At 44.6% G+C, this 27,056-nt stretch overlaps 1 protein-coding gene and 1 long non-coding RNA gene across 6 annotated transcripts in view; one reads left to right on the forward strand and one right to left on the reverse strand.

Annotated features, from left to right (window-relative positions):
* Positions 1 to 311: 311 nt before the first annotated feature.
* Positions 312 to 27,056, forward strand: part of NOX1 (NADPH oxidase 1) — a 42,792-nt gene continuing 16,047 nt past the window's right edge. The window contains exons 1-9 of one of the 5 annotated variants that reach the window (XM_080990490.1): positions 312 to 1,562; positions 8,639 to 8,785; positions 19,933 to 20,028; positions 21,524 to 21,634; positions 22,669 to 22,753; positions 24,571 to 24,713; positions 25,457 to 25,638; positions 26,153 to 26,288; positions 26,412 to 26,504. In XM_080990490.1, coding sequence (XP_080846616.1) covers positions 8,741 to 8,785; positions 19,933 to 20,028; positions 21,524 to 21,634; positions 22,669 to 22,753; positions 24,571 to 24,713; positions 25,457 to 25,638; positions 26,153 to 26,288; positions 26,412 to 26,504 — 891 coding nt within the window. In that variant the 5' untranslated portion in view covers positions 312 to 1,562; positions 8,639 to 8,740. Of the gene's footprint in view, positions 1,563 to 7,466; positions 8,786 to 11,290; positions 11,331 to 19,932; positions 20,029 to 21,523; positions 21,635 to 22,668; positions 22,754 to 24,570; positions 24,714 to 25,456; positions 25,639 to 26,152; positions 26,289 to 26,411; positions 26,505 to 27,056 lie in introns of those variants that run through there. The other 4 variants (XM_080990492.1, XM_080990491.1, XM_080990489.1 and 1 more) reach the window with 4 other exon arrangements.
* LOC308468376 lies at positions 10,272 to 11,290 on the reverse strand. The gene is made up of 3 exons (XR_013981612.1): positions 11,210 to 11,290; positions 10,749 to 10,867; positions 10,272 to 10,370 (listed from the first exon to the last, which is right to left on the reverse strand). It is a non-coding gene; the product is annotated as an uncharacterized lncRNA (long non-coding RNA).

The following is a 27,056-nucleotide window of genomic DNA, read 5'->3' on the forward strand; positions in this document are numbered from 1 at the left end:
CAAGACAGAAGTACTGTTTTTGCGGGACAGGGGGCGGGCGGGTGTAGGGGACTCCCTGGTCCTGAATGGGGTAACTGTGCCCCTGAAGGACCAGGTGCGCAGCCTCGGAGTTATTTTGGACTCACAGCTGTCCATGGAGGCGCAGGTTAATTCTGTGTCCAGGGTGGCTGTCTACCAGCTCCACCTGGTACACAGGCTAAGACCCTACCTGCCCGCAGACTGTCTTGCCAGAGTGGTGCATGCTCTAGTTATCTCCCACTTGGACTACTGCAATGCGCTCTACATGGGGCTACCTTTGAAGGTGACCCGGAAACTGCAATTAATCCAGAATGCAGCAGCTAGACTGGTGACTGGGAGTAGCCGCCAGGACCACATAACACCGGTCCTGAGAGATCTGCATTGGCTCCCAGTACATTTCCAAGCACAATTCAAAGTGTTGGTGCTAACCTTTAAAGCCCTAAACGGCCTCGGTCCTGTATACCTGAAGGAGCATTTCCACCCCCATCGTTCAGCCCAAACACTGAGATCCAGCGCTGAGGGTCTTCTAGCGGTTCCCTCATTGCGAGAAGTGAGGTTACAGGGAACCAGACAGAGGGCCTTCTCGGTAGTGGCGCCCACCCTGTGGAACACCCTCCCTTTAGATGTGAAGGAAATAAGCAGCTATCCTATTTTTAAAAGACATCTGAAGGCAGCCCTGTTCAGGAAAGTTTTTAATATTTAATGCTGTACTGTTTTTAACACTTGATTGGGAGCCGCCCAGAGTGGCTGGGGAAACTCAGCCAGATGGGCGGGGCATAAATAAATAAATAAATAAATAAATAAATAAATAAAATAATTACTGGTCTAAGGGAGCAGAACCTGCAGCCTTCAGGATGATACTGGACTACAACTCTCAAATCTTATTGGCCGTTGGCCAAGCTGTCTGGGGCTGATGACAGTTGGGAGTCTGACAACATTTGAAGGCCGCCCTGTTCCCTATCCCTGCGTCATTAAGATAAATAAATATAACACCCTTGATTTAATAAGTACAATAATATATTGCTCATGTTTTACTGTAAGCCTCATGCTTATCAGGTGGCTAAAACAGAGAGCAGCAGCAGCCAAGGTGGTTTTGGAACGTTAAGTTAGTGTTTTCAGTTTTCTCCGGATTTGAAATGAAACAGATGAAGAGGAGCTCTCTTCTCAAAAGATTGGTCCTTTATCCTGTAATGCAGTAAGGCTAGCATAATAGAACTGGGGCCCACATGTTTTCCAGAATGGTATTTTATGGAATCTCGGGTCGACATGGGTTTAGTAAGCGTCTTCAGTCTAAAACTGAGAAGATGCAGAAATCAACCACTAGATGGCAGCTGTGATTTGGTTTAGGCTAGAAGCAGAGAAAGATGCAAGGCCTCAGAGTGGTACTCAAAATAAGAATAACTGAACTTTTTAAAACAATATGGTTATATCATTACTGAAATGCCCAATGTGTTTGTATTAAAGGTTGCAGAAAGGCCATAGTTCAATGGTAGAGTATCTGATTTGCACATAGAAGTTACAAGGTTCATTCCCTGCATCCTCAGGTAGGTCTGAAAAGATTCTACTGTATGTCTGACATCCTGGAGAGCTGCTGCCAGTCCGTGCAGACACTACTGACCTAGATGGACCTATTCTCTGACTCAGTAGAAGGCACTTTCCTCTGTTAACATTCTGCTCTCAAGTGTATTGGGCTTTTTGCTATTATATAGAATTATTTGATAGCTTGATTTGTTTTAAAGCACCATTTTACAAACTTAGCCCTTCCTCAATTTCTTTTGGTTTTGGGTGCTGCCCCACTTTCCCCACTGTGACCTAGAGCAAAAATGTAGAGCTGAAAAGAAAGTTTGAAATTGTCCAGAATTTCAAGTTTTGCTATTCCCGTTTGGAATGTGAAATACTGAAGTCCCAACATTGAAATATGCATTTTGAATTTGAAATTTTACCTCAATATTCAATTGCTTTATTCACATTGTGTCTCAGCGGATATCAAATATGGAATCTCAAAAGCTGTCAGATCCTAAATGTATGTTGTCTGTCAAATGCTATCAAGTGCCAAATATTATTTCATGTTAACAATAGTATGCAATCAGACACTAAATATTGCATGCCAACCATAAAATATTGTTGAATCATTACGCAACAGGTATTAAATATTGTGAAAGGTCAACTACTGAAACAAAATGTTGTAGGATGTCAAATACTTGGCAGATATCCTACTTAAGAAAATGATCTGGAGACTATTTCACAAAAGTGGCAGAGGAAAAATTCTGAGTTGGTTGGGTTTTTTTTGTTTTTTTTTTTTGGATAAGTTGGAAGCAACTTTCAGTTCAGCTCTACTAGCTGTAGAGTGCGTACAAGCACTATCTTGCCCAAGGTTCTTCCGGGCAAGAAAAACCATGAAACTTCCAAACAAATCAAACCACAGAAAACAAAACAGCATTGTAAGACTTTGCTTAGAAGTACTTGCAAGTTCGCAATCTGAGATGTTGGAGAATTCCATCAGCAGTAGAAATGGGAGTGGAAATTACTGCACTTCTATGTTTGCTGGAGGTCAGGAACAGAAATCATGCCAGAAAGTATTAGTAGTATTCACTATCGGGGAAGGGAGGCACCTGCAAATTATGTTTCTTTCTGCATTGTTTGTGGGGAGGTTATACAACAATGAACAGTCCTCCCCCCCCCCATTAATATTTTTCCGATGTCGTGCCCGATGGTCTCAGGGGGCCCTCCCCTTGCTGTTGCGCTAGCACTTGTGGTGGCAGAGAAAGTGTTCCTCTTGGCATCAGGAGTCCTCAGGTTTCCCTCACAGCTGGCATTCTCAGGGCCATGGGATGATACTTCCGGGGGGTGGGGAGCCTCCCTTACATCATCCTTCTCCATGCCAGCGTGGGAGCCACCAGTGTTGCTACCTCCAGGACTGACCGTCCTCCAGCTGCCACCTGGGTAGGTTCAATCTTGGGTGTCTTGAGACCTGAGAGGTTCAGAATTGGCCTCATCCTAAACTCCAGCTGGCACCTTAAGAACGGATGTCGACTCATCCCCAGGTGGAAGGCCCTCACCACAAAGGCCCCTGAGAGCCTTGGCCTCACATAAGTTCTGTTGGTTACCCCATCTGCTACGGCCAGCTGCCAGCCCTGTGGCTTCAGAGTCTCTGGCGTCTTGAGAGTGGACCCCCCCCCCCGGCTTCCCTAGTGCCTTTCAGTTGAGTAATATATCTCGACCCAGGCTCCATGCTGACCATTTAATCAGTCTGTTTCAGTTAGGAGTACAGTGGTACCTCGGGTTACATACGCTTCAGCTGACATACGCTTCATGTTACAGACTCCGCTAACCCAGAAATAGTACCTCGGGTTAAGAACTTTGCTTCAGGAGGAGAACAGAAATCGTGCAGTGGCGGCGCAGTGGCAGCGGGAGGCCCCATTAGCTAAAGTGGTGCTTCAGGTTAAGAACAGTTTCAGGTTAAGAACAGACCTCCAGAACGAATTAAGTTCTTAACCCGAGGTACCACTGTACTGCTGGCATGCAGGACAGTTGGATTCACAAGCTAAGAAGGTAGAGGCAAGCCCAAATAGAACACTCTTGTAACATAGCGTCTTCGGTAGCAATAACCTTTCTCCACCTCCCTTAGTTCATTTAAAACTCCGAGTCAAAGCCTGTGTCAGAGTCAGTTCGGAAAAAAGTTCAGAAGATTAATTAAAATTGTTTAGAGTTACGAGTCCTTGAAATAGGCTGGGCGGTAGCTGTTAAGCTGTTCGACTTTGTTAGATCTAATTTATGGTGCCAACTTCACAAGTTCTCTGATATAAGACCCCAGGTTACCAAACACATAAAACATACCCTACTTTCGATAAGAAGAGGGTTTAAAAGTTACAAAACTAAAAAGTTGAAAAAGTTAAAAGGAGTAGGAGCCCCCAACATACAATTGAGGAGAGCTCTAACAAGCACATGTAATCTAGCGTACCATCTGGATCCAGTACTCCAAGGAGAATTAGTAGTAAATTCCCTTCCTTCTGTCTCTCGCGCTCTCTCCCCCTTGTTAGTTAATGACACTTTTGACCCTTGAAAACACACACATAAAAATGCTGAATTCCCCACTGCTCTCATTAAAACCTGAAGCTGGTATTCATGCACTAATTTGAATAGATTGATCACAGAGATTTATCTCTGAACTTCCTGGTAGCGGCAAACCTTTTAAACCTTAAAATTGTGGTGTGTTCCTATGCATGCCTCAGAAGTAACTCATCATAATCAAATATAAGGCAGGTTTTCCCAGTCAAGCCCAGATTGGTGTAATATGCTCAAATCATCTTGCCTCAGTGAGCATCCGGGTTGCTGAATTCTGCACCTGCCGAAGCTTCTGAACTGTTCTCAGAGGCAGCCCCACATATAATACATTGCAGTAATCCAACCTAGATGTTATAGAAAATAGGAAGAGTATAAAGAAAGAGTACAGTTGTACCTTGGAAGAGGAACGGAATCCGTTCCGGAAGTCTGTTCAACTTCCAAAATGTTCAGAAACCAAAGTGTGGCTTCTGATTGGCTGCAGGAAGCTCCTGCAGCCAATCGTAAGTTGTGGAAGCCCCGTCGGATGTTTGACTTCCAAAAATAGAGTCACAAACCAGAACATTCACTTCTGGGTTTGCAGCATTTGGGAGCCAAAACATTCAAGAACTAAGCTGTTCGAAAACCAAGGTACGACTGCATTAGATAAATTCACAGAACAGAAGGCTATCAATGGCTATTAGCCATGATGACTATGCTCTGCCTCCATGACCGTAGGCAGTAATGGTTCCGGATTCCAATTTATGGGAATCACAGGTGGGGAGAGCACTGTTGTACTCAGGTTCTGTTTGTGGGCTTCCCATGGGCATCTTGGTGGCCACTGGGGAACAGGAGGCTGAACTACATAGGGCATGTGCCTGACCCAGCAGGTTCTTTTGATGTTCTTACATTTTTGGGGGGTTACAAAACTGTATCACAAAATTAGAAGTATTGAGTTCCAAAGGATAACTGTGTTGCATTTTGCTTATTAGTCCAGGATGTATAAACTAGATTGGTTTGCAGAACCAAATAAATCTGCCCTCCACCCCTAGTACCTATATTTTAGAGAGATTAGATAGATGATAGATAGATGATAGATAGATGGATAGATGGATAGATAGATAGATAGATAGAGAGATAGAGAGATAGATAGGTATGCTGATCAGCATCCTTTTGTTTTCCCCAGTAGGGGAAGGGAGACTGAAAACTACTACTCAGCTCAAAGTCCCTGACTACAGTTCTTCCCACTTCCGTCATAATTCGCCAGTTCAAACAGACCCTTCTCTGAAAGCAAGAAGTGGCTCTGCTGTGAAGGTGATTGATATAGTCTATACCAGGGGTCAGCAACCTAAGGCCCATGGGGGTCGTTTAACCGGCCCATGGACCCCTGCCGCCCACTCGGTTGGCTCCTGTGCACCGCACTAAATCAGCACAGAGCACAGCGGGGACTGCCTTCCACGACGCTGACCAGCTTCCCATTGGCTGCAGGAAGCTCCTGCTGCCAATGGAAACCTGCGCATGCCTCCTCTGCGCCGGAAGGAGCGCTGGAAATAGCGTTTGCGCATGCGTGTGTGCACTCCAGCCCACCGCGGCTTCTGCGGGACTGTGAACCGGCCCAAGCCCCAAATACTTTGCTGACCCCGGTCTATACTTACCCTTCTATAGCTCAAGTTTTATTTTGCTTTTAATTGGGTCTTTATAGGCAATATTTATAGGCAGCAGTGACCATGCCATTGCTGGGTGTAGCAATAAAATTTTCATATCCTTGTTCTATTTTTAAAAAACAAGTCATTCCCAAAGAACATTCGAGAAACACAGTATTCCTACTTTACCTGCTACATTAAACTTGTCACATTAAAAGGCTGGTCTTCACTCATTAAAAGGGCAGACAAACATTGTAAAATTAAAATAAATCATGCCTGAATTTTTTATCACTACAAGAAATCTATGCCCACCCAAAGTACACAGTAAATTATTCTAACCTCAATGTTTTGGAGTGCAAATGTATTGTGGAAGGCACCTCTGAAAGCTGAGAAGTAGCAGTTGTTTTGGCAGCTAAGTCCAGTGTTCAGGTTCTACACTCTTATTGACTAAGAAATATTTAAGAGATATTAGGACACTCAGAAATACAGGACGGCAGCTATTCATGCTTCTGATGTGGGACACACAAAGAGATGTAGACAGACATCAACAATATGATGTGAAACTCACATCTGCTCCAGACTAATGACTTAACTGCACTATACATTTAAAGCACCATTGTACCGCTTTAAACAGACATTCCTCCAAATAATTCTTAAGGGTACTGAGCAGGACTTTTTTCCCCAGCCAGAACTCACCGGAACTCAGTTCTGGCCCCTCTCAGGTGGGTGCCATTGCCATTATAAGAGAACAAGGGAGGAGTTCATGGTGAGTTCCAGCACCTCTTTTTCTAGAAAAATAGCACTGGTACTGAGACTTGTTAGGGGACCCCCTCCCCCAACAGGGTTACAGATCCCACAGTTCCCTTGTAAGAGGGATTGATTGTTAAGCCATTCTGTATTTTGTTGCATGCCATCTCAATCTCCAAGTGGTTCCAGACGTTTATCCAATCTAGGGGTTCACAGCATTAACATGAATTCCTAGTAAAGCCAGGCTAACTTCCTGGTCAGGTGATGGCCCTCTAAGTATAGGAATTCATAGGATCAAAGAACTGTAAAGTTGGAAGGGGCCACAAGGGTAATCTAGTCCAAGCCCCTGCAATGCAGGAATCTTTTTGCCCAGCGAGGGGCTCGAAATCATGACCCTGAAATTAAGAGTCTCATGCTCTACCAACTGAGCTAATGCCTGCTGGATCCAGGAATTAGAAGGAGGCTCAAGTGTACAGCCTATCCCCGCATCCCCTGCAACTCATAACAACATTATAGCTCTGTCACAGGGTGCCTTAAATAGCTTGACTGCAAAGCTCTGGCTCGATCTAGACACCTCAAAGAAGCGATTCAGATAAGCGCGTTGTAAACTCATACAGGGAAATCTGGTTGGTAAAGACAGGACTACACAGTACCATCTGGTGTCACAGTGTTATATCACACATACAACACATATACAGCGGTACCTCGGGTTGCAGACGCTTCAGGTTGCAGACTCCGCTAACCCAGAAAAAGTACCTTGGGTAACTTTGCTTCAGGATGAGAACAGAAATCGCGTGGTGGCAGCGGGAGGCCTCATTAGCTAAAGTGGTACCTCAGGTTAAGAACAGTTTCAGGTTAAGAACAGACCTCCCGAACGAATTAAGTTCTTAACCTGAGGTACCGCTGTAATACGCTTTTCTTTGCTTTTCTCTATCTGAGTTCTCTATTTGAAATAACCTCCCCTAAAGGAGGATGCTTCAAAGGGCACTGTGTAAATCCCCAGAGAGGATACCAGATGTTGGGCAGGTGGGTACACACAACCATGTCAAATTTGGCCTGTGAAGTGGATCCTGATAATGATATGGTTTGTGGAACCAAACAGCTTCCCCACCCCTATGTTGCATTACAAACTGAATGATCCCTGCTGTTGCTATGCCAGCATCCTGCCCATGATAACAGAGGGTCATGATAACACGAGGTCCAGACTGACATTATTTTGTAGAAGGGACTCAAGATATACTGGAACTTCAAGTTTGTGCATTTGATGTGGATTAAATCGCTGCTGCTCTAACACAACAAATCCATTATGAACCACCTTCACCCCATAGTTTTTGTTATTAGAAAAATGATGAGCAAATGCATTAAAAGGTGTGGGAACAACAAACGATGAAAAGGAATATGTTTAAACACCCCACAACCAAGATGAGGATGAATGTTCATGGCCATAACCAAATCAGAATGAATGCTCAATAAAGGCTGCTGACTACCAAGCAAATCAGGATGAATGCGAATAAACAGTGTCACATCCACACCACACATTTAAAACACTCTTATGCCACTTTAAATGGAATTGTTAGAAGACCCATTAGCAAACTACAGTTCCCGGGATTATTTGGGGAAAGCCATGACGGTTAAAGTGGCATGAGAGTACTTTAAATGTCGGCTGTGGATGTGATATCACAAGTCTGGAGGAGCCCTTTATTAGAAGGATTTATGTTTCTAAGTTGCTTTGAGAAGTTATTGCGGTTAGGCCTGAAAAGCTAGATGTGTGCCGCACCCCATAGTCACCTTTGACAGGACTTAACCATCTAGGGGGTCCTTTACATTTACCTTTGCTGTGGTTAGAAAGCACACTACAATGTTTACATGAAAGAAACACTTAGAAGTACTCAAATTATTTCATAGAAAGTGTTTATCTATAATGAATCTATAATCAACTCATCTTTATTATTCTGAGCAAGTACTTACCAGAACTGAAGTGGGTGAGAAATAATTTTTGCAGCTTTTGGAGTTAATACACACACACACACACACACACACACACACAGCACGCGCAACCATTTCCTTTTAAAAAGTTGAGCAGGGGAAAACCCAGCAATACTTATGGGCTTGGCTTAGGACATCACATCCCTGCCCAGTTCATAAAATCAATGAAGCAGGTGAAAAGAAGCAAACTTTCTATTTCCCAGAAGGAGACTCTACAGGCAGAAGGACTCCTGAGAACAGTTCCAAAAAAGGAAGCTCTCCTAGGGTCACAGGCGTGCCAGATAAGAGACATCGCAGACTCTCTGATGGGGAACTGGGCCGTCAACCATTGGTTTTCAGCTCTTGTGATTGTAAGTAACTCTTGTTAAGTTCTAATGGGATAGATTTGAGAAGCAAGGAAGATGCCACACTCTGGGAATTGTAACTCTGTGAGGGGAAGAGAGGTCTCCATATAACTCTTAGTACCTGTAACAAGGGACGCGGGTGGCACTGTGAGTTAAACCACAGAGCCTAGGGCTTGCCGATCAGAAGGTCAGCAGGTCAAATCCCCGTGACGGGGTGAGCTTCCGTTGCTCGGTCCCTGCTCCTGCCAACCTAGCAGTTCGAAAGCACGTCAAAGTGCAAGTAGATAAATAGGTACCGCTCTGGCGGGAAGGTAAACGGTGTTTCCATGCGCTGCTCTGGTTCGCCAGAAGCAGCTTAGTCATGCTGGCCACATGACTCGGAAGCTGTATGCCGGCTCCCTCGGCCAATAAAGCGAGATGAGCGCCGCAACCCCAGAGTCAGTCACGGCTGGACCTAATGGTCAGGGGTCCCTTTACCTTTACCTTACCCGTAACAAACTACAGTCCCCATGATGGTTTAAAGTGGTATGGTGCTGTTTTACATCTTATAGTGCAGATGGGTCCTAAGTTTTAGGTATGTGCTTGAATCGCTCCTACAAAATAAAAGTCTTGAGGTACCTTAATAGGACTTCTGTCTGATCTCCCAGGCCTCTCCTTAGGTATTTTAAGGAAATTTTACAGTTGTGGTGCCACTACTGAGAAGGCACCTGCTCCCAGTTAAGCATGTAGGGTATCTTTTGACATTTACTAACATAATATGTATGCAGTGCTTTTTTTCTGGGGGGACTCAGGTGTATGCATACCCCTAAACATTTTGTGAATCTAAATTTGGCCTCATTGAGGGGCAGTATTTCAATATGAGTGGGAAAATGAGAGTACAGTACTCCTAAACTTTTTTAAAAAAGAAAAAAGCACTGTATGTACGTAGAAGGGTTCTGTTTTTTTGTTTCTGTACAATTAGGAGGATGCCCTAGAACAGTGATCTTCTATGTTCCGGGATGGATCATTTTTTCTGAAAGATAACTGGATTTATGTACTCCCTCTCCATGTATGCCTATAAATACATGCCCAAATGCAAGCTGAAGCTAACACTTCATGCCTCTGATGAAGTGGAATCTAGACTGGGGATGGAAGGATCTGTCAATTTCATTTCTCACAAATTCTATTTTTTTTCAATCTTATATTCAGTTTCCCATATTTCTGCAGCAATTTGTGACTTTCTTTTTTAAAAAAATCTTTATCATTTTTGAGTGAATTACTCCCAATAAATGCATTTTTAACACAATCTTAACTGAAGTACACATTTATGCAAGTAATTTCTTCGAATATAATGCAATTTTGAATGTTATTTTCACTTACATTTTTATTTTAATGCATGTTTCCCCCTCATACCTGCATTTTCTGTAAACATTGTTAGTTGGAAAACCGTATTGCAAATTTGGATATGTGCAAATTTTGAAGATGGCTGTGTTTCAGTTCTTACAACTGTTTAATCTATTTTTTTTGTTTATTATTCATTAATTCATTAATTTTAATTATTACATTTGTATCTTGTCCTTCTTTCGGAAGGAGTCCAGAGGGGCAAGCATTTCTACAACAACAAGAAAAACAAATAAAGTTAATAAAAACAAATTTAGAACATCTTAAAAACCTGTCAAAAACATTCAAAAAACATCTAAAGCAAATTGAAGGGCAGATGCAACTAAATCATGTGTCAGCAGGGGTGAGTGATGGAAGGCAGTGATGGTTCCTGCCCAGTGTCAACATTATTTATTTTATTTCATAGAACCATAGAATTGTAGAGTTGGGAGGGACCTCGAGGCTCATCTAATTCAATCCCCAGCAATGCAGGAATCTGAACTAGTTCATACATGACAGATGGCCCAGTCAACCTCTGCTTAAAAACCTCCATGGAAGGAGAGTCCACAACCTCTCTTGGGATTCTGTTCCATTGTTAAACAACTCTTACTGTCAGAAAGTTCTTCTTGATGTTCTTGCAACCTGAAGCCATTGCTTTGGATCCGGGGTCAGCAGCCTTTTTCAGCCATGAGCCGGTCCACCATCCCTCAGACAATGTGGTGGGCTGGACTATGTTTTGAAGAAAAAAAATGAACAAATTCCTATGCCCCACAAATAACCCAGAGATGCATTTTAAACAAAAGCACACATTCTACTCATGTAAAAACACGATGATTCCCAAACCATCCGCGGGCCGGCAGTGGCGTAGCGTGGGGAGTGCAGGGGGGGGGCGGCCGCACCGGGCGCAACATCGGGGGGGGGGCGCTCGCACTCGCAGCGCTAAAATCCACGGGTTAGGGGGCGCAAATTACTTGCCTTGCCCCGGGTGCTGACAACCCACGCTACGCCACTGCGGGCCGGATTGAGAAGGCAATTGGGCCGCATCCGGCCTACAGGCCTTAGGTTGCCTACCCCTGGTTTGGATCCTACCCTCCAGAGCAGGAGAAAAAAAGCTTGTTCCCTCTTCCATGGGACAGCCTGTTTGATACTTGAAGATGGCTGTCATATCTCCTCTCAGTCTCCTGTTTTCCAGGTTAACCCTACCCAGCTCCTTCAACCGCTCCTCATAAGACTTGGTTTCCAGATCCTTGATCATCTTGGTCACCCTCCTCTGCACACATTCCAGCTTGTCAATATCCTTCTTAAATCTTGTCTTTCCCCCAGAACCCGGAACTTGAGGCAGTTCACATAAATCAACACAAATACAGATAAAGCACATGTTGCTTAAAGCGCAAACAGTACAATGTTACTGTTGAAAATGGACTGCAACAGTGTAAATTACAGGCCTGTTAAAATGCAGATAGTTATGGCAAACAAACACAAACAGTGCAACAGTCTGCTGGAATAAAGGAGTCTACACTTGCCAGCAGAAGGACAACAAGGAAGGAGCCAGTCCATCCTCTTTGGGAAGGGAGTTCCAAAACCTGGGAGCAGCCACCGAGAAGGCCATCTCCCACATCGATTGGCATGGAGTTCCAAAATACAAGTGTTGCCACAAGCAATGAGTCCTTTACCTACAATGATAAAATAAAATCAATATTTACCAAAACAAAGAGAGAAAGTATAAAACCTGTTCAAAACCTCCATAACATCCTAACTTCCTCATACTTTATGGTGCAGGAATGTTCAGGAGCCAGTTGCAAAGTTGACTCAGAAGAACAAATTTGCTCTTCCTCCCTGCCAAGGTTGCTGCTTCTGTGCACACTGAGTGACATTTGCTGGCTGTGGGAACGCAGCTAATGGCCTGAGCAGTAGCTCCAGAGCTTGCTGGTGCCTGCGGCTGTTTCCAGCCTTTGCTCTTAATGGAATTTGGATCAGTTCCTAAGTAGTTTGAACCGGAAAGGCAGTTCAAATATGTGATATGGTCAAACAAGCAGCTGCTAGTAGAGAAGTTGTAAGTAGTTTACATATTAAATCTGTATTTGACTGATCAGAAATTGATAAGAGACACATAGCGTCATGAGCACAAACAATGATGGATGAGCAATAAAAAGGAGATCAGTCTCAGTGGTGGGGCAGTTAGCTAATCTTAGACTCTGAACATAAATGGTTTTTATGGGACTCTCTCTTTTTAGATGGCAATTGCTTCATTTGCTTTATAGCTGACCCTGCTATATTTGAGCTCTCTCCTGAGCATTCTGTTGGATGGGCCTCTGCCCCAGAGTTGTGAACTGTTCCTAGATATTTCAGGAACTGAACCCAGAACCTTCTGTATGCAAGGCACATAGGAGCCAACTCCTAGGGGCTGTGGGGGATTTGCCCCCCTAAAATATTTGAGGGGGCTAAGCCCCCACAAAATTGATGGGCATTCCCATTCAAATAGTGTGTATTCATTGTGCCATGTGATTTATGTATTTATAAGAAATGATCTTAACTGATATCCTAACAAGCATGACATTGATTTGATTATTTTCTGCTTGCAATTCTGCTGTAGGCTCACTTGTGGAGATGAAGCCAATCGCTTCTTTTTCTTAGACATTTTCACAGAAATGCAGCTGCTACTATTTTCAGCTGTAAATCAGGAAACTCAGCATCCTTCCAAGATTAGGGCGTTTGAACTCCTCTCCTGCTGATAAGTAGTTGGTACATTGAGCTGGAGCTAATTAAGGCTTTCTCTGGGACTTTCCAGGACTTTCTCTAAAACTTTTAGTTTTAGTTTATTGCTCGGTATCTTAATTATTTTAAACTACCAAGCAATAAACTGAAACTAGTAAAAATTAATAAAAAGCTGATAAAACTAGTAAAAACTAATAAAAACCTCACAACTAACGCAGAGCTCAGATCAGTCCTTCCTCTAACAATGGCATCTTGGCTCCTCCTCCTGATAGTCAGGATCATGCCACTTTTACTCTCGCGGATGAGTGGCCTCCTGTCTCCATTACCAAAGTTATAAGTTTAATCGACCAGATGAAACTAGGAAAGGCTGCTGGCCCTGATGCCATTCCATCTGAATTGATCAAAGCCAAGTCAGAGTGGTGGGCTCCGATACTAGCGGAACTTTTCACTATGATAGATAGATATTGTATTATGCCTAACTCATGGCAGCAATCTATAATTATTCCAATCTTTAAAAAGGGTGATAAAAAGCTGCCGTCCAACTATCGGCCAATAAGCCGCTAAGTACATGTGGCTCCACAAAGAACATCTCTATGTGGCCTTCCTAGATATTAAGGCTGCTTTTGACACTGTTGACAGGGGGCTATTATGGACCAAATTGGAGACAATGGGCCTAGAACCCAGATTACTCTACTTGATCAAAAAACTTTATACAAAGAACACCTGCCATATAAGAACAACACAAGGGAATGAAATGACAGATCCTGCCATCATAAACCGAGGAGATAAGCAGGGCTGTGTACTCGCTCCCTCCCTTTTTAACCTTTTTCTTAACGACTTCGCTTCTTCACTAAAACATGTAGATGCCCACAGCCCAAAACTCAATGCATTAAGCATTCCCATCCTCCTACATGCAGATGATATGATTTTGCTTTCACGGATAAGAATTGGCTTAAAGTCACGGTTAAATTCCTGTATTGACTATCTGTCCAGACTGAAATTGTGCATGAACTTTGACAAAAGCAAAATAATGGTCTCTGGGAATTCACGCAAGAGCTATAGCTGGGTATTTGGTGGTAAACCCATCCAGCAGGTATTCGAATTCAACTGTCTGGGAATTACATTCCATCATAGGCCTCTCTGGTCCACGCACCGTGCAACGGCAGTGAATGCCAGTAAGTTGTCTATGCAGGCCATAATGCGTTTCTTCATAACAAGAGGTAATTCGCATATCCCTTCTGCCCTTAAGGTCTTCAACGCCAAAATTATAGCTGAATTGCTCTATGGTATTCCAGCCTGGCTGCCAGGGTTTACCCAGTTGGTTGAACGAGTATAGGCAGCTTTCCTTTTCAAGATTTTCGCAGTCCCACCCTGTGTACCCTATGCAGCCTTGTGTCTAGAGCGAGGTCAACACAAGGTAGAGACTGTTGCCTGGGCGAGATTTCTTCTGTTGTGTATTGAGTCAAAGGATTTTATATCTGTATTATTATTGTCTGTATTTGCATTAGGGTAAAGTAACTGCCTTTTGGTTCCAGAGGGTACAGCTACTATTGGTTCATTTAAGCTGCTGTATTTGGATCCTCTGTCTTATTGGTTCCCTCCAAAAGGCAGGACTGTGATTGCCTGATATTGTTCCCTCCAAAATGTATCCTTTCTTGCTAGTTCCCTGTCCCTATAAATGTAGCTTTCCTCTCCCCAGTAGTCAGTCTTGTTGCTTTAATAAAGAAGTGTTACTAGAGAACTGTCTCCAAGCATGTTATGTCAGGAGAGCTGAAATCACAAACCCCACGTCACAACAACTGGCGACGAAGGTGGGATCCGGAATGCTGAGGAGCGGTTAAACGCAGCCCTGCCTCAGAGTCCGGATTGCAGCTAAGAACAAGACTCACTGGCCAGCTGAGAAGACGACCCTGCCACAGGACAATGGAGAGTCCAAGGGTATTGGAGCCCTTCCAGCCATCAGAGCCCGACACGTGGGAAGACTACGTCGAACGCTTCGAGTTCTTCGCAGAGGCTCAAGGGATCACCGATGCCAGCAAAAGAAGGGCCACATTCCTGAGCTACTGTGGGCCTGAGACCTTCAAGCTGGCCAAGGCATTGCTTGCTCCAGCGAAGCTAAGTGAGACATCTCTCAAAGATATTCTTGCCGGCCTGACAAGCCACTTGGCGCCTACTGAGACCAAGATGGCTCGGCGGATGGAGTTTCATAAGAGGCAGCAGCATGCTGGGGAGTCTGTATCTGCATTTCTGGCTGAACTGCGGAAGCTCGCTCAGCACTGCGACTTCAAAAATCTGGAAGAGACTCTCCTGGATCGGTTTATCGGTGGTCTGAGCAGCAAGAAGGCCAGAAGACGCATCGTGGCTAAAGAAGAGGTTACCCTTGCTTCAGCCTTGAAGGAGGCCACCGCCACGGAGAATTATGAAAGAGAGGAGCTTGATGCCAGTCGCAAGGCCCCTAAGCCACAGATAGAAGTTGCGCATGCCATGGACGAGCTAGAGGCTACTCCGAGCCAGAGCCCAGTCCGTCGGGTCGAGTCAGTGAGTCAGGCCTGCACAGTGCACAAAGATCACCGAGGCAGGTGCCCAGGTTGTGGCGGAAACCATGAGCGGAAGAGTTGTCGTTTCCGGGATGCTATGTGCCGGACGTGCGGGAAGACAGGTCACATCGCCAGGGTCTGTAGATTGGCGGCGTTGGGAGCGACAGGAGCACCTAGACCGGAGCATCGCAGACCGCCCACAGCAACCCATTTTCTAAAGGACTGCCACTACGTTACGGAGATCAACGGGAGGGTCGTGCAGTTTCCAGCACAAGGCAAGGCACACGTCAAGGTGAAGATTGAGGGTCAGCAGTGCGACATGGAGGTGGACTCCGGATCTGGATTCACTATCGTGTCGGACCAGACCGCGAGGACATTCTTTCCCAGGGGTAAGTTGCCCCCTCTGGAACCCTTCCCGGCAACCTTGCAGTCATACTCAGCGGGCCGCATCCATGTTATGGGAATGTGTGCCGTGAGAGTACAGTTCCGGGACAAACAGGCTGTACTCAAACTGGTGATTGCGAAGGGCAGTCGCCCCAGTCTCCTGGGCACTGACTGGTTCCCCGCCCTAGGACTGAGTATATCAGGGCTTAATTCAATCCAAACCTGCCCTGAGATGAGCGAGGCATTATGCAAAGAATTTGCTGGTCTCTTTAATGGAAAACTGGGTTGTTATAAAGGGCCCCCAGTTGACTTCGAGTTGGACCCTGGGGTGGCCCCAATCCGACTCAAACCAAGGCGAGTGCCATTTGCACTGCAACCCAAGATCGAAGCAGAGCTGGAGAAATTGGTCAAGCAGGGAGTTCTCTCACCCGTGGACTCTGCTAAGTGGGAGACTCCAATCGTCACGCCCCTTAAAGCAAATGGGGAAGTCAGGATCTGTGCAGATTACAAATGTACTATCAATAAGGCACTCAGGGGAAACTCATACCCCATTCCAGTCGTATCACATCTGTTGGCTAAACTGGCTGGGGGCAAGGTGTTCGCCAAAATTGACCTGGCACAAGCTTACCAACAGCTGCCAGTAACCCCACAATCAGCGGAAGCACAGACTATTGTCACACATAAAGGGGCGTTCAGAGTTAACAGATTACAATTTGGAGTTTGTGTGGCCCCAGGGATTTTTCAAGGGCTCATGGAACACCTGTTAAGAGGTCTGCCGGGGGTCTTGCCATTTTTTGATGACGTTTTGATTGCTGGAAAAGACCCACAGGAACTGGTTGCGCGTGTTCGTGCAGTGTTGCTCAAGTTCAAGGAGGTGGGGTTGCAACTGAAAAAGGAAAAATGCAGTTTTGGGGTGCCAACTGTGGATTTCTTGGGGTTTAAAATTGATGCATCAGGCATCCACCCCACAGATGCTAAGATTAAGGCCATCATCGAGGCGCCACGGCCACAGAACAAGACGGAGTTGCAGTCATTCCTGGGACTTATTAACTTTTATCATTCGTTCTTACCGCAGAAAGCTTCGGTAGCTGAACCATTACATAGACTGTTGAAGAAAAAGAATGTGTGGCGATGGGGGCAGGGGCAGCAGAAGGCTTTTGACTCCTTGCGAGGAATGCTGAGTAGCAGGAGTGTCCTTGCTCATTATGACGAGTCAAAGCCTCTAGTCCTGGCATGTGATGCCTCTCAATACGGCCTGGGGGCGGTGCTAAGTCATAGGGGACCGGATGGGTCGGAAAAGCCCATCTCTTTCTATTCCCGTACGTTGTCGCCCACGGAGCGCAACTATGCTCAAATTGACAAAGAGGCGCTTGCAATTGTGGCAGGAATCAAAAAGTTCCATGATTATGTGTACGGTCGCCATTTCTACATTGAAACGGACCACAAGCCACTGTTAGGGTTGTTCAACCCGAACAAACAAACGCCACAAATTCTCTCCCCCAGAATGTTACGTTGGTCTATATTCCTGAACGGGTTCCAGTACACCTTGACCCATGTGCCGGGGAAACGGTTGTGCCACGCGGATGCGCTGAGTCGATTGCCCCTTCCTGGCGGGAGCACTGAGGATCCTGCTCCAGCGGAGCACATAATGATGCTGGAAACACTTCCGGGGGCTCCTGTAACGGCTACTGATATAGCTGAGAAAACGAGGAAAGATGCTGTTCTCTCCCGTGTGCTCACTTGGGTGGGGAGGGGGTGGCCAGGTGGTCCGCATGAAGACAAATTCAGGCCTTATGCGACTAGGCAGCACGAGTTGTCTATGCATAAGGGTTGTCTCCTGTGGGGAGATAGGGTGATCATCCCAGCACCACTGAGAAACAGGGTTCTTGAGACGCTTCACATGGGACACCCGGGAATGGTCAGGATGAAGTCGCTAGCCCGATGTTATGTGTGGTGGCCTGGAATGGACCAGAACATAGAACAATGGGTACGAACATGCAAGGCATGCCAAGAGGTGCGGCCGGAAGTGGCCAGAGCACCAGTCCACTGGTGGGAGCAGTCCAGATCTCCCTGGAGCCGGCTGCACTTAGATTTTGCTGGGCCATTCCAAGGAAAGGTCTTTTTGGTTATCGTTGAGGCATATTCCAAATGGTTAGAAGTGGCGATGGTCCCTAGCATGGCATCAGCTGCCGTCATCAAGGTGTTGAGGCAGCTGTTTGCAACCCACGGGTTACCTGAGACCATTGTATCAGATAATGGGGCAGCTTTTGTATCCCAAGAATTCAGGGCATTCTTGGCTGATAACTTCATAAGAGGGGTCACATCCGCGCCCTTTCACCCATCCTCCAATGGGCAGGCTGAGCGCATGGTAAGAACAGCCAAAGAATCCATTGCGCGCTTAATGGAGGGTAACTGGTCAGCTCGCATCGCGCGAATGTTATTTTTGCAGCATGCGACGCCGTGTACCGCAACGGGCAAGTCGCCAGCTGAGCTGCTCTTGGGTAGGAGACTGGTAACGGTGCTGGATTATGTCCACCCGGATAAAATGCCAAACGAGGTACAGATAGGGGACCCTGAGATGTCGGGGACTCCATCTGTTCCTGACGAAACCCCTAGAGCAGCCCCTCTACCACAGGTAACACCCAATTCAGAACCTGCAACACCTGTTGTCAGGAGATCAAGTAGAAGTTGTAGGCCCCCACAGTACCTGAGAGATTACGTCTGCTGTGCTCACTAGGGGGGAAGGGGTGTTGTGTATTGAGTCAAAGGATTTTATATCTGTATTATTATTGTCTGTATTTGCATTAGGGTAAAGTAACTGCCTTTTGGTTCCAGAGGGTACAGCTACTATTGGTTCATTTAAGCTGCTGTATTTGGATCCTCTGTCTTATTGGTTCCCTCCAAAAGGCAGGACTGTGATTGCCTGATATTGTTCCCTCCAAAATGTATCCTTTCTTGCTAGTTCCCTGTCCCTATAAATGTAGCTTTCCTCTCCCCAGTAGTCAGTCTTGTTGCTTTAATAAAGAAGTGTTACTAGAGAACTGTCTCCAAGCATGCTATGTCAGGAGAGCTGAAATCACAAACCCCACGTCACAACATCTTCTATGCTGGTTAAACATCTGCCTTACATCAGATAAAGATCCTCTCCTCAGCGAAGTTTTATTAGACCCCTTTCTTTCCCCAGGGCTACAACCGTTTAACAAGAAGGTACAGCAACTCAGGCTGTCAGTGGAACTTTTGCGATCGATGTCCCTACCATCTGCCAAGGCTATAATAAAAACTAGGTTGTGGGATATTGAACGCCAAGAACTAACAGTAGCAGCAGAGAAAACATGTTCCTCTCTTTATTTTCAACTTTCTTGGGCACATGAAATTAGCCATAATTACCTTAAATTTCTGCTTAACCCTCAAGAAAGAAGGGCATTTTCGCTGGCCAGGTTTAATTCAGATCCATCAAACCTCCTTTGGGGAAGGTTCTCAGGCAGGGTGGAAGGAGAAAGAACTTGCCCATGTGAAGACCACCTGGTGGAAACCCTATCACATATGGTTCTCAATTGTAAACTATACGCTGATCTCCGTCAGCAATTTCTAGATCAACTCTGTATCCCGAAATGGAAACCAGAGTCAGAGGTCATACATTTCCTATTACTGGGGAATGATCAGGAACTCACCAAGTTAGTGGTTAAATATCTCTATTTGGTTTTTTTGGTCGAAATATACTGCAGATGTCTGATCTCCCTGGAGACCAAGAGATGTGACGATAGACTGCTCTGCCTCCTTTCTTTTAGCAAATGTTTGTGCCACTGGGGAAGTGGTAATTCTGTAGTGATTTGTTTTGGATGTTGTATGTGATGCCAATAAAAGGTTTTACGATACGATACGATACGATTATTTTCTAAACGCACTTGCATCTTTGCTACTGTTTAAGAAGTTGCCCCTTGCTATAATAATCTTTTAAATAATATAACTGTTATTCTTGCCATACATTCACATGATATGATCTATTTTTATTTTGAAATAAAGGATGAAGTTGTACTGGAATTATTGGTGACAGTCATGGAGCTAAAACCTTTGCCTATTCCCCCAACCCCCCAATATTCTAAAGTGCATCGGGTTTAGTAAGCCAACTCAACTATGTTTTCTCCTCCTGTGTTCTAGGCTGCTTGGCTGGGAGTAAACATTTCCCTCTTTGTGGTTTATTTCTTGACATTTGACAGAGGTGAAAAGTACTTCTACACCCGCCAGATCCTTGGGGTGAGCACCATCTCCTCAACTTCTGATTGCCTCTGCTTTTAGGAGATGAAAATTCTTGGCAAAGGATAGCAAGATACGCTTGTTTGAAAATCCTAATTCATTGACAGGATTAATACCCTGCATATTGTTAATTAATATAGCATATGAATCATTGGGCTGTTGGGGCAGAAGGTAAGAAGCCTAAAAAGTAGGTGGAACCTGAGCCAATGGGAGTCAGAGTCAACTAATCCTAGTTTTGACCCCCCCCCCCATCCTTCCAGCTGAGGAGCAACACCTGAGACTGAGGGTCAGGAAGAGGGAGTTGTTGGTAGTACAACCCCTTGGAAGTTGGAAGTCAGGCATGTGGGGGCTGGTTGGGGGTTGGATAGCACTGCATTTGCCCTAATTGGACCAGCTTCTACCGATGCAAAATAAGCCTTGCAATTGGCTGTTGGGGATAATAAACTACCTAAATTACAAATGATGGCAAGCATTACCAACTACAATGGTACCTGGGGTTACAGACGCTTCAGGTTACAGACTCCGCTAACCCAGAAATAGTACCTTGGGTTAAGAACTTTGCTTCAGGATGAGAACAGAAATTGGGGGGGGCGTGGCGGCAGTGGGAGGCCTCATTAGCTAAAGTGGTACCTCAGGTAAAGAACAGTTTCAGGTTAAGAACGGACCTCCAGAACGAATTAAGTTCTTAACCAGAGCTACCACTGTAGTTAGCTCTTGTGCACAGGCTGAGAGCATGGTGTGAGGAGTAGGCAGGCAGAGGAGGAAAAGTAGCAAAGGTAGATGGGAAGAAAAGACAATTGAAGGCATGCAGTGTGCTTTGCATAGAGCAGGTCATATGTTATATGCCCTTGAACAATTTTCTACTTTCCCCCATGCCCCGCCCAGCATATTCCACCTATCAATTTCAGTTTCTCATTTTCCAAATCTTAAGCTCAGCTCTTCTAGGATTGCCATATTGTTGAGCTTTTTAAACAACAACAACAACAACCAGGAACACAAAATTTTGATTGACGTATGGCAGACCTCAGCTCTTCACAATTTTGCATTAGTTTGTAAATTTCAATTATTTTTTAAAAGTTCTCTTTAATTAGCATCTTCGTGCAAATTTCTCTGGATATAAACCTTTTTTCGTAAACAAATTTCCCAAATGTGATGCATTTTTCTATGTATATTTTCACTAACATGCAGTTTAAGGCACACTTTCCCCTAATAGGCACACATTTTTATTACCGATTATTTTATTGGAGAACTGTAGTGCAAAATTCGGAAAAGTGAGAGAGTTGAAAGATGCCTGTGTTAAGGTTTGCATATTGTTTCAGGAAGTAGAAACTGGAGAGTTTCACATTAAAATGCAAACTGAACCAAATTTCTGGGGGCCCCCTCCATCCCTACACTAGAGGCTGCTGCCTCTCATTACCTGGAGTATAAAACAGTTACAAGTTTGTAGTAAAAAAACCCAACACCCTTCTGCAGCTTCTCCTCTTTTTATTTGTAGTCTGCCCTGCCTTGGGCACGTGCTTCGGCCAAATGCCTCAACTTCAACAGCATGCTGATCCTGCTGCCTGTTTGCCGGAACCTTCTCTCCTTTCTGAGGGGCAGCTGTTGGGTGAGCAAGAAATTGATCTCAACTGCACTTCCAATTTGTTGCTTATAATTTATTTATTCAATTTCTATACTTCCCTTCATCTGAGAATCACAGGGGGGTTTACAATATAAAAATATAGAGGCCACATTCACACCTTACATTTACAACCAACAGCTCCCAGGATTATTTTTTTGGGGGGGGGAGGTCATAACTGTTTAAAGAGGCATCACAGTGGTGTTAATGTATGGTGTGAATGTGGTCAAGGAGGTTGTCTTTCCAGTTAGGTTTCCCTCGTCCAGTTTTCATCATCCGAGGAAATCGTGGTGTTTGGGACCTCTGGGCTGTTTATATCTCTGGGCTCAATATCTGTTGTGTTAATGGACAGGTGAGTTTTAAGGCTGTGCAAAAAGAGGAACCCAACACAATAGTTGTGGCTTGCAGAAAACCATTGTGCAACAGATAGCTCAGCCCTACAACCTACTTATGGATTCTCTTGGGGGGAAACGTTCTGCTGGTGCAAAACATTTCACTGGCGAAACAAGTGCACAGCTAAGTGACGCTAACACAGCGGTACATTGGATACAAAACTGTGTATTTCTCATACTGTGTCATTAGAGTGGAAGAAGCCCTTTAAATCTTGGGAGAGAGGCAGAATATAAATACACGAAACAACAACTACCACTACAACAACAACAATCCAAACCATTTCCTCCAGCCCCCTTTGCTGATCAGCCCCATGTCGTCATCGTCATCGTCATCATCATGTTACAATAGTAACAATAATCCGAATAATTTCTTCCATTCCCTTCTGCTGATCAGCTGCATATCACAGGGAGTCCTGTTTGCAAAGGAGCAATCTCCTGTTAAGCTCCTGATTCCTGCTTTAAAATTGCTTTGTAGTCACATATCATGTCAGGTGTGGGGCAGATGAGCGTTGCTTGGGTGATCCTTTGGGTGAAGTTGGGGCCATTGCTGGGGTGCCCACCCTGTGTTATACCCACATTGAATTTTACACCCCAGTCTGCTAGCTGGCCTGTTTTTTTGTTTCCATTCAGTGTTGCAGACGCACCATGAGGAAACAACTAGATCACAACTTGACCTTCCACAAGCTGGTGGCCTACATGATTGCCCTCCACACAGGTAAAATGACTTCTGTTCTAGAGAAATTGAAAGGGCCCAACATTCGTTTTCATGAGTACAATAAGAACTGTAAGGCACCCCACAAATGTGCAGTGATAAACAATGATGTCACCAGTAGAACTTAAATGAATTGGGGGTGGGAAGGAAATATGTTGCCAAACTAGAGCATTTCTATTGTGCTTCAAATTGATTCCCTACTAAGGGTTCTGTTGAACTCACAGTTTATGTTTGTAATGGATTGGGTAGGTTAATACTCATAACATTTTGCTAAGAAGCCTTGACATCTTTTTATACCAAAAAAAAAAAAAAGGTATTCAAAATAACAATTTCAAAAGCATTTAACTATTGTTTTTATATTTAAAAAATGGGTGCAGAATGGTGGGGGCAGAAGTCAGGGTGGTCAACAGTAGGCGGAGCCAGGGGCAATGACTGATTCTAAGTTTGGCCAAATCCTCCTTCCTGTTGAGTTCTGCAGGGACAAGACTGAGGGTGGATCTAGACATGGGGGTGGGGTGGGGGAAGCTATAAATAAGTCAGGAATTAGATCATTATAACAAAAGAAAGAAATCTCTATGGAAAACCATGTTTTAAAATTTCCTGCTCTATGGCGCAATCTGGTGATGCATGTTTATAGCACATTCATATCACCATCTTTACTAACATAGCTGAGTCCTGAGACTGGAAAGGAGGAAGTGGAAAACCAGTGCCTAATATTGACATTTCTGCAAGGAATTTTCATTAGCATGACATAACTTTAGTACATTGTTCTTGCCAATACATGTACTGTTATGTACATGTTTCGGTTGGAGAACTGCATCACGCAATGCAGAGAAGTACACATTTCAAAGTATAGTTGCATTCTTCTTCTTCTTCTTCAAATTAGATACCGTAGATTCTGGCATATAAGACGACTTTTTAACCCAGGAAAATCCTCTAAAAAGTCAGGGGTTGTCTTATACACCAGGTATGGGTTTGCTGGGCAGCGGCAGTGGGCGGTGGGCTCTGCGCCGGGAGGAAGCTGCCCAGTGATGCTAAGTCGGCTTCGCTGGGCGGCTTCCTCCCGGTGCGGAGCAGAGCCCGCCGCCTACTTCTTCAGCTGCCAATTTGGGGAGTCATCTTATACGCCCAATCGCCTAATACACCGGAATCTACGGTACTGTCCTTCATCAAAAGATTCTCAGGGTGGTTCACAGAATAAAATGCAAGATAAAACACAAGTTATAAATTAAACCAAAGGAGCAAAATAATAACCCCCCCTCCCTACAGATACATTTAAAAGGCTGTAGGATATTAATCAGCCAAAGGCCTGGCTGAAGAGGAATGATTTCACCTTGCATCTGAAGATGTATAATGAAGGTGCCAGGAAAGCCTTCCTGGGAGAGCATTCCATGGATGGGGAGCCACTGCAGAGAAGGCCGTGTTCTCATGTTGCCACCCTTCTGACCTCTTGTGGAGGAGGCACATAAAGAAGGGCCTCAGAGGATGAATCTCACAGAGTGCGGGACGGTTTATATGTGGAGAGGCAGTCTTTGAGGTCCATAATTTCAGTTTGCTCATTGGTTCAGGAAGTGCATATTAGGTAGATTCATATAAAAATATGAACTGAATCACTTTCTCCCCCATACCTACATGGGAATGCGCACGCATGGACACATACACACTGAGCCAGCAAGGACAGACAGCTACGTGCATTTGGCCCCAATTAGTATAGAAAGAGAACATCAGTATAGAAATAGCCCCTTTGCTGGTGTCAGCATATTGTATAATTTGGCTGTCTGCAAGGATGTGGTTCAGGTTTTTCTTGCCCTCTCTTCCAGCGGTTCACATCATTGCTCACCTGCTTAACTTTGAGTGGTACAACAGTGCCAGGCAAGCAACAGACGGAGACCTGGCTTCCACCCTCTCTCACTTACATGAGGACGATGGGTTGTGGCTAAACCCCATCCATTCAAACACTACGGTTGGTGCCTCACAAGCTTTGCTCAATAAGCATTGTTGAAGTTCTGAAAGGGAAAGTTGCTGGTGCTTCAGCCTTGCTGAAAGCTTCCTTTCCTTTTGACTGTAAGCAATAACTTGTCAGTGTTATGCATTTTGTTCTATTTAGAGCCTACCGGTGATTAGTTTTCATCTGGGTGTTATTAGTTCGTTGTTGTTATTTTTAAGGAGAATTTCAGTGGTGCGCTTGTATGTTCTGGGTTACTAGGATGTGTGAACGCAACCTAAGAGTCTATAGCCCTTATGAAGAAGACACCCCACTCAGCCTTGCTTGGACCAATCACCATCTCTCAACCTAACCTAACTCTTATTATTATTATTATTATTAAGCGGCTTCCAAAAGAGTATTAAAAAGTCTTCTAAAAGTCAAATATTTGTATGTCTGCTTGACATCTGATGGGAGAGTATTCCACAGAGTAGGCACCACTACTGAGAAGGACCTCTGCCTGGTTCCCTGTAACTTCACTTCTTGTAATGAGGGAACCCACCAGAAGGCCTCAGAGCTGGACCTCAGTCTCCATGCTGAACAATGGGGATGGAGACGCTCCTTCATGTATACAGCTATCTTTCAGTGTCAAGGACCATGTACACCACCTTGAGCTCCTGGGAGAAAAGGTGGTATATAAATGTCATAATTAAACCTTGTCTGTAAGCCAGAGCTTTTATCAAGCACAACTTTACATGTCATAATCTGGCTTTCATCTGCAGACACCCTTGTATGTGGCATTCACCACCATTCCTGGTCTAACAGGTGTGATCATCACCTTGTCCTTCATCCTTATGGTCACTTCTTCTATGGAGTTCATCCGCAGAAACTACTTCGAGGTCTTCTGGTACACCCATCATCTCTTTGTTATCTACTTTCTGGGCCTCGTCATCCATGGCATTGCGTAAGGCACTTCTGCACTTGTGGGATAGGATAGCTAGGAGTGGGCGAATCTAACCATTTCATGTTCCTCTTTTCCCTAAGAGGAATATTAAGCTCTCCACAAATCAAAAGCAGTATTTGTGTGTCTCTCTGTATGTGTTTTAAGTAGTCTTCCTGAAAATTCATTAGTTTTTTAGTGCAAATTTCTCCTAACATGCACATCTTCTTGTGTTGTTTTGCCTAATATACACTTTTTTTGCGAAACAATTTATCCACATACGATGCATTTTAATGTTTTTTCCACTAATATGTGTTTCTATATGCACACTTCCCCACTGCTGATTTAAAGCAAAGAGCAACCTTTTTGCAACCCACATCTTACAACTGAAAACCAAACACAATATGAGCTGAAAGAGTCTATTGGAAAGGTTTGCTTAGCTCACATGGCCTGTATGAGCAAACCTCCTTTTCCACTACTGGGCTTTTGTTCCTTTCTTTCAGATTTGCAGTTTTGATGGTTCTGCTCTTTTTTCCAGAGGTCTTGTTCGTGGGCAGACAGACAAAAGCTTGGAGGAGAGCAATCCTAAGCTCTGCGCTGGGCAGTATACAGAGTGGGCTCAAGGCAACAGCACTCATTGCAAAGTGCCTGAGTTTCAGGGTCTTCCTGCTGAGGTAAGAATGACATACAATATGAGGAAAGCACTGAAGTGATGAAGGTGTAAGGTTTCACAAGTGGGAAAATGCTGGCCCCGCAATGAAAGTGTCCATTCTAACGTGGATGTTGTTTCTTTAAAGTCCTGGAAGTGGGTGTTGGCCCCGATAATTCTCTATGCCTTTGAGAGAGCCTTGAGGATTTGGCGTTCCTGCCAGAAAGTGGTTGTTGTAAAGGTAAGCATCTCTGCTTTCTTCTTCTTCTTCTTCTTCTTCTTCTTCTTCTTCTTCTTCTTGGATTTGAGTTGGATACATAGGACACATTTAGTGTGCCTCAAGATGGAAGCACCCCATACAACTGAAAGCACCTTGAAGGCAGACAGCTTCCCCCAAAGAATCATGGGAACTGTTGTTTGTTAAGGTTGTCGGGAATTGTAGCTCTGTGAGAGGTAAACAACAGTTCCCAGGATTCTCTGGGGGAAGTCATCTGTTTTAAACGTTCATCAAATGTGTTTTAAATATGTGGTGTAGATCTGCCCTCAGCTAGAGCTCAAGGAAATCAAGACTAGTTCTTCGTGTCAGTGGTAGATTGAGGGCACTTTCAGACTGCTGGTGTTTTCAGGTGGGATTCAATCGTATACCGGTTCAGCTTGTGAGTCAAGGCCCCGCTACCCACTTGGTGATGAAATAAGATACATGGACACAAGAATTTGGGTTAATGGGCTAAAAAAGGCCACAACTTTATTGGTTACAGAATGTGAGTGGTATTGGCTTAGGCAATGGATCCGA

The sequence above is a fragment of the Podarcis pityusensis genome (genome assembly GCF_964106645.2).
Source record: "Podarcis pityusensis genome assembly, chromosome: Z".
In the NCBI taxonomy this organism is placed as follows: domain Eukaryota; kingdom Metazoa; phylum Chordata; class Lepidosauria; order Squamata; family Lacertidae; genus Podarcis; species Podarcis pityusensis.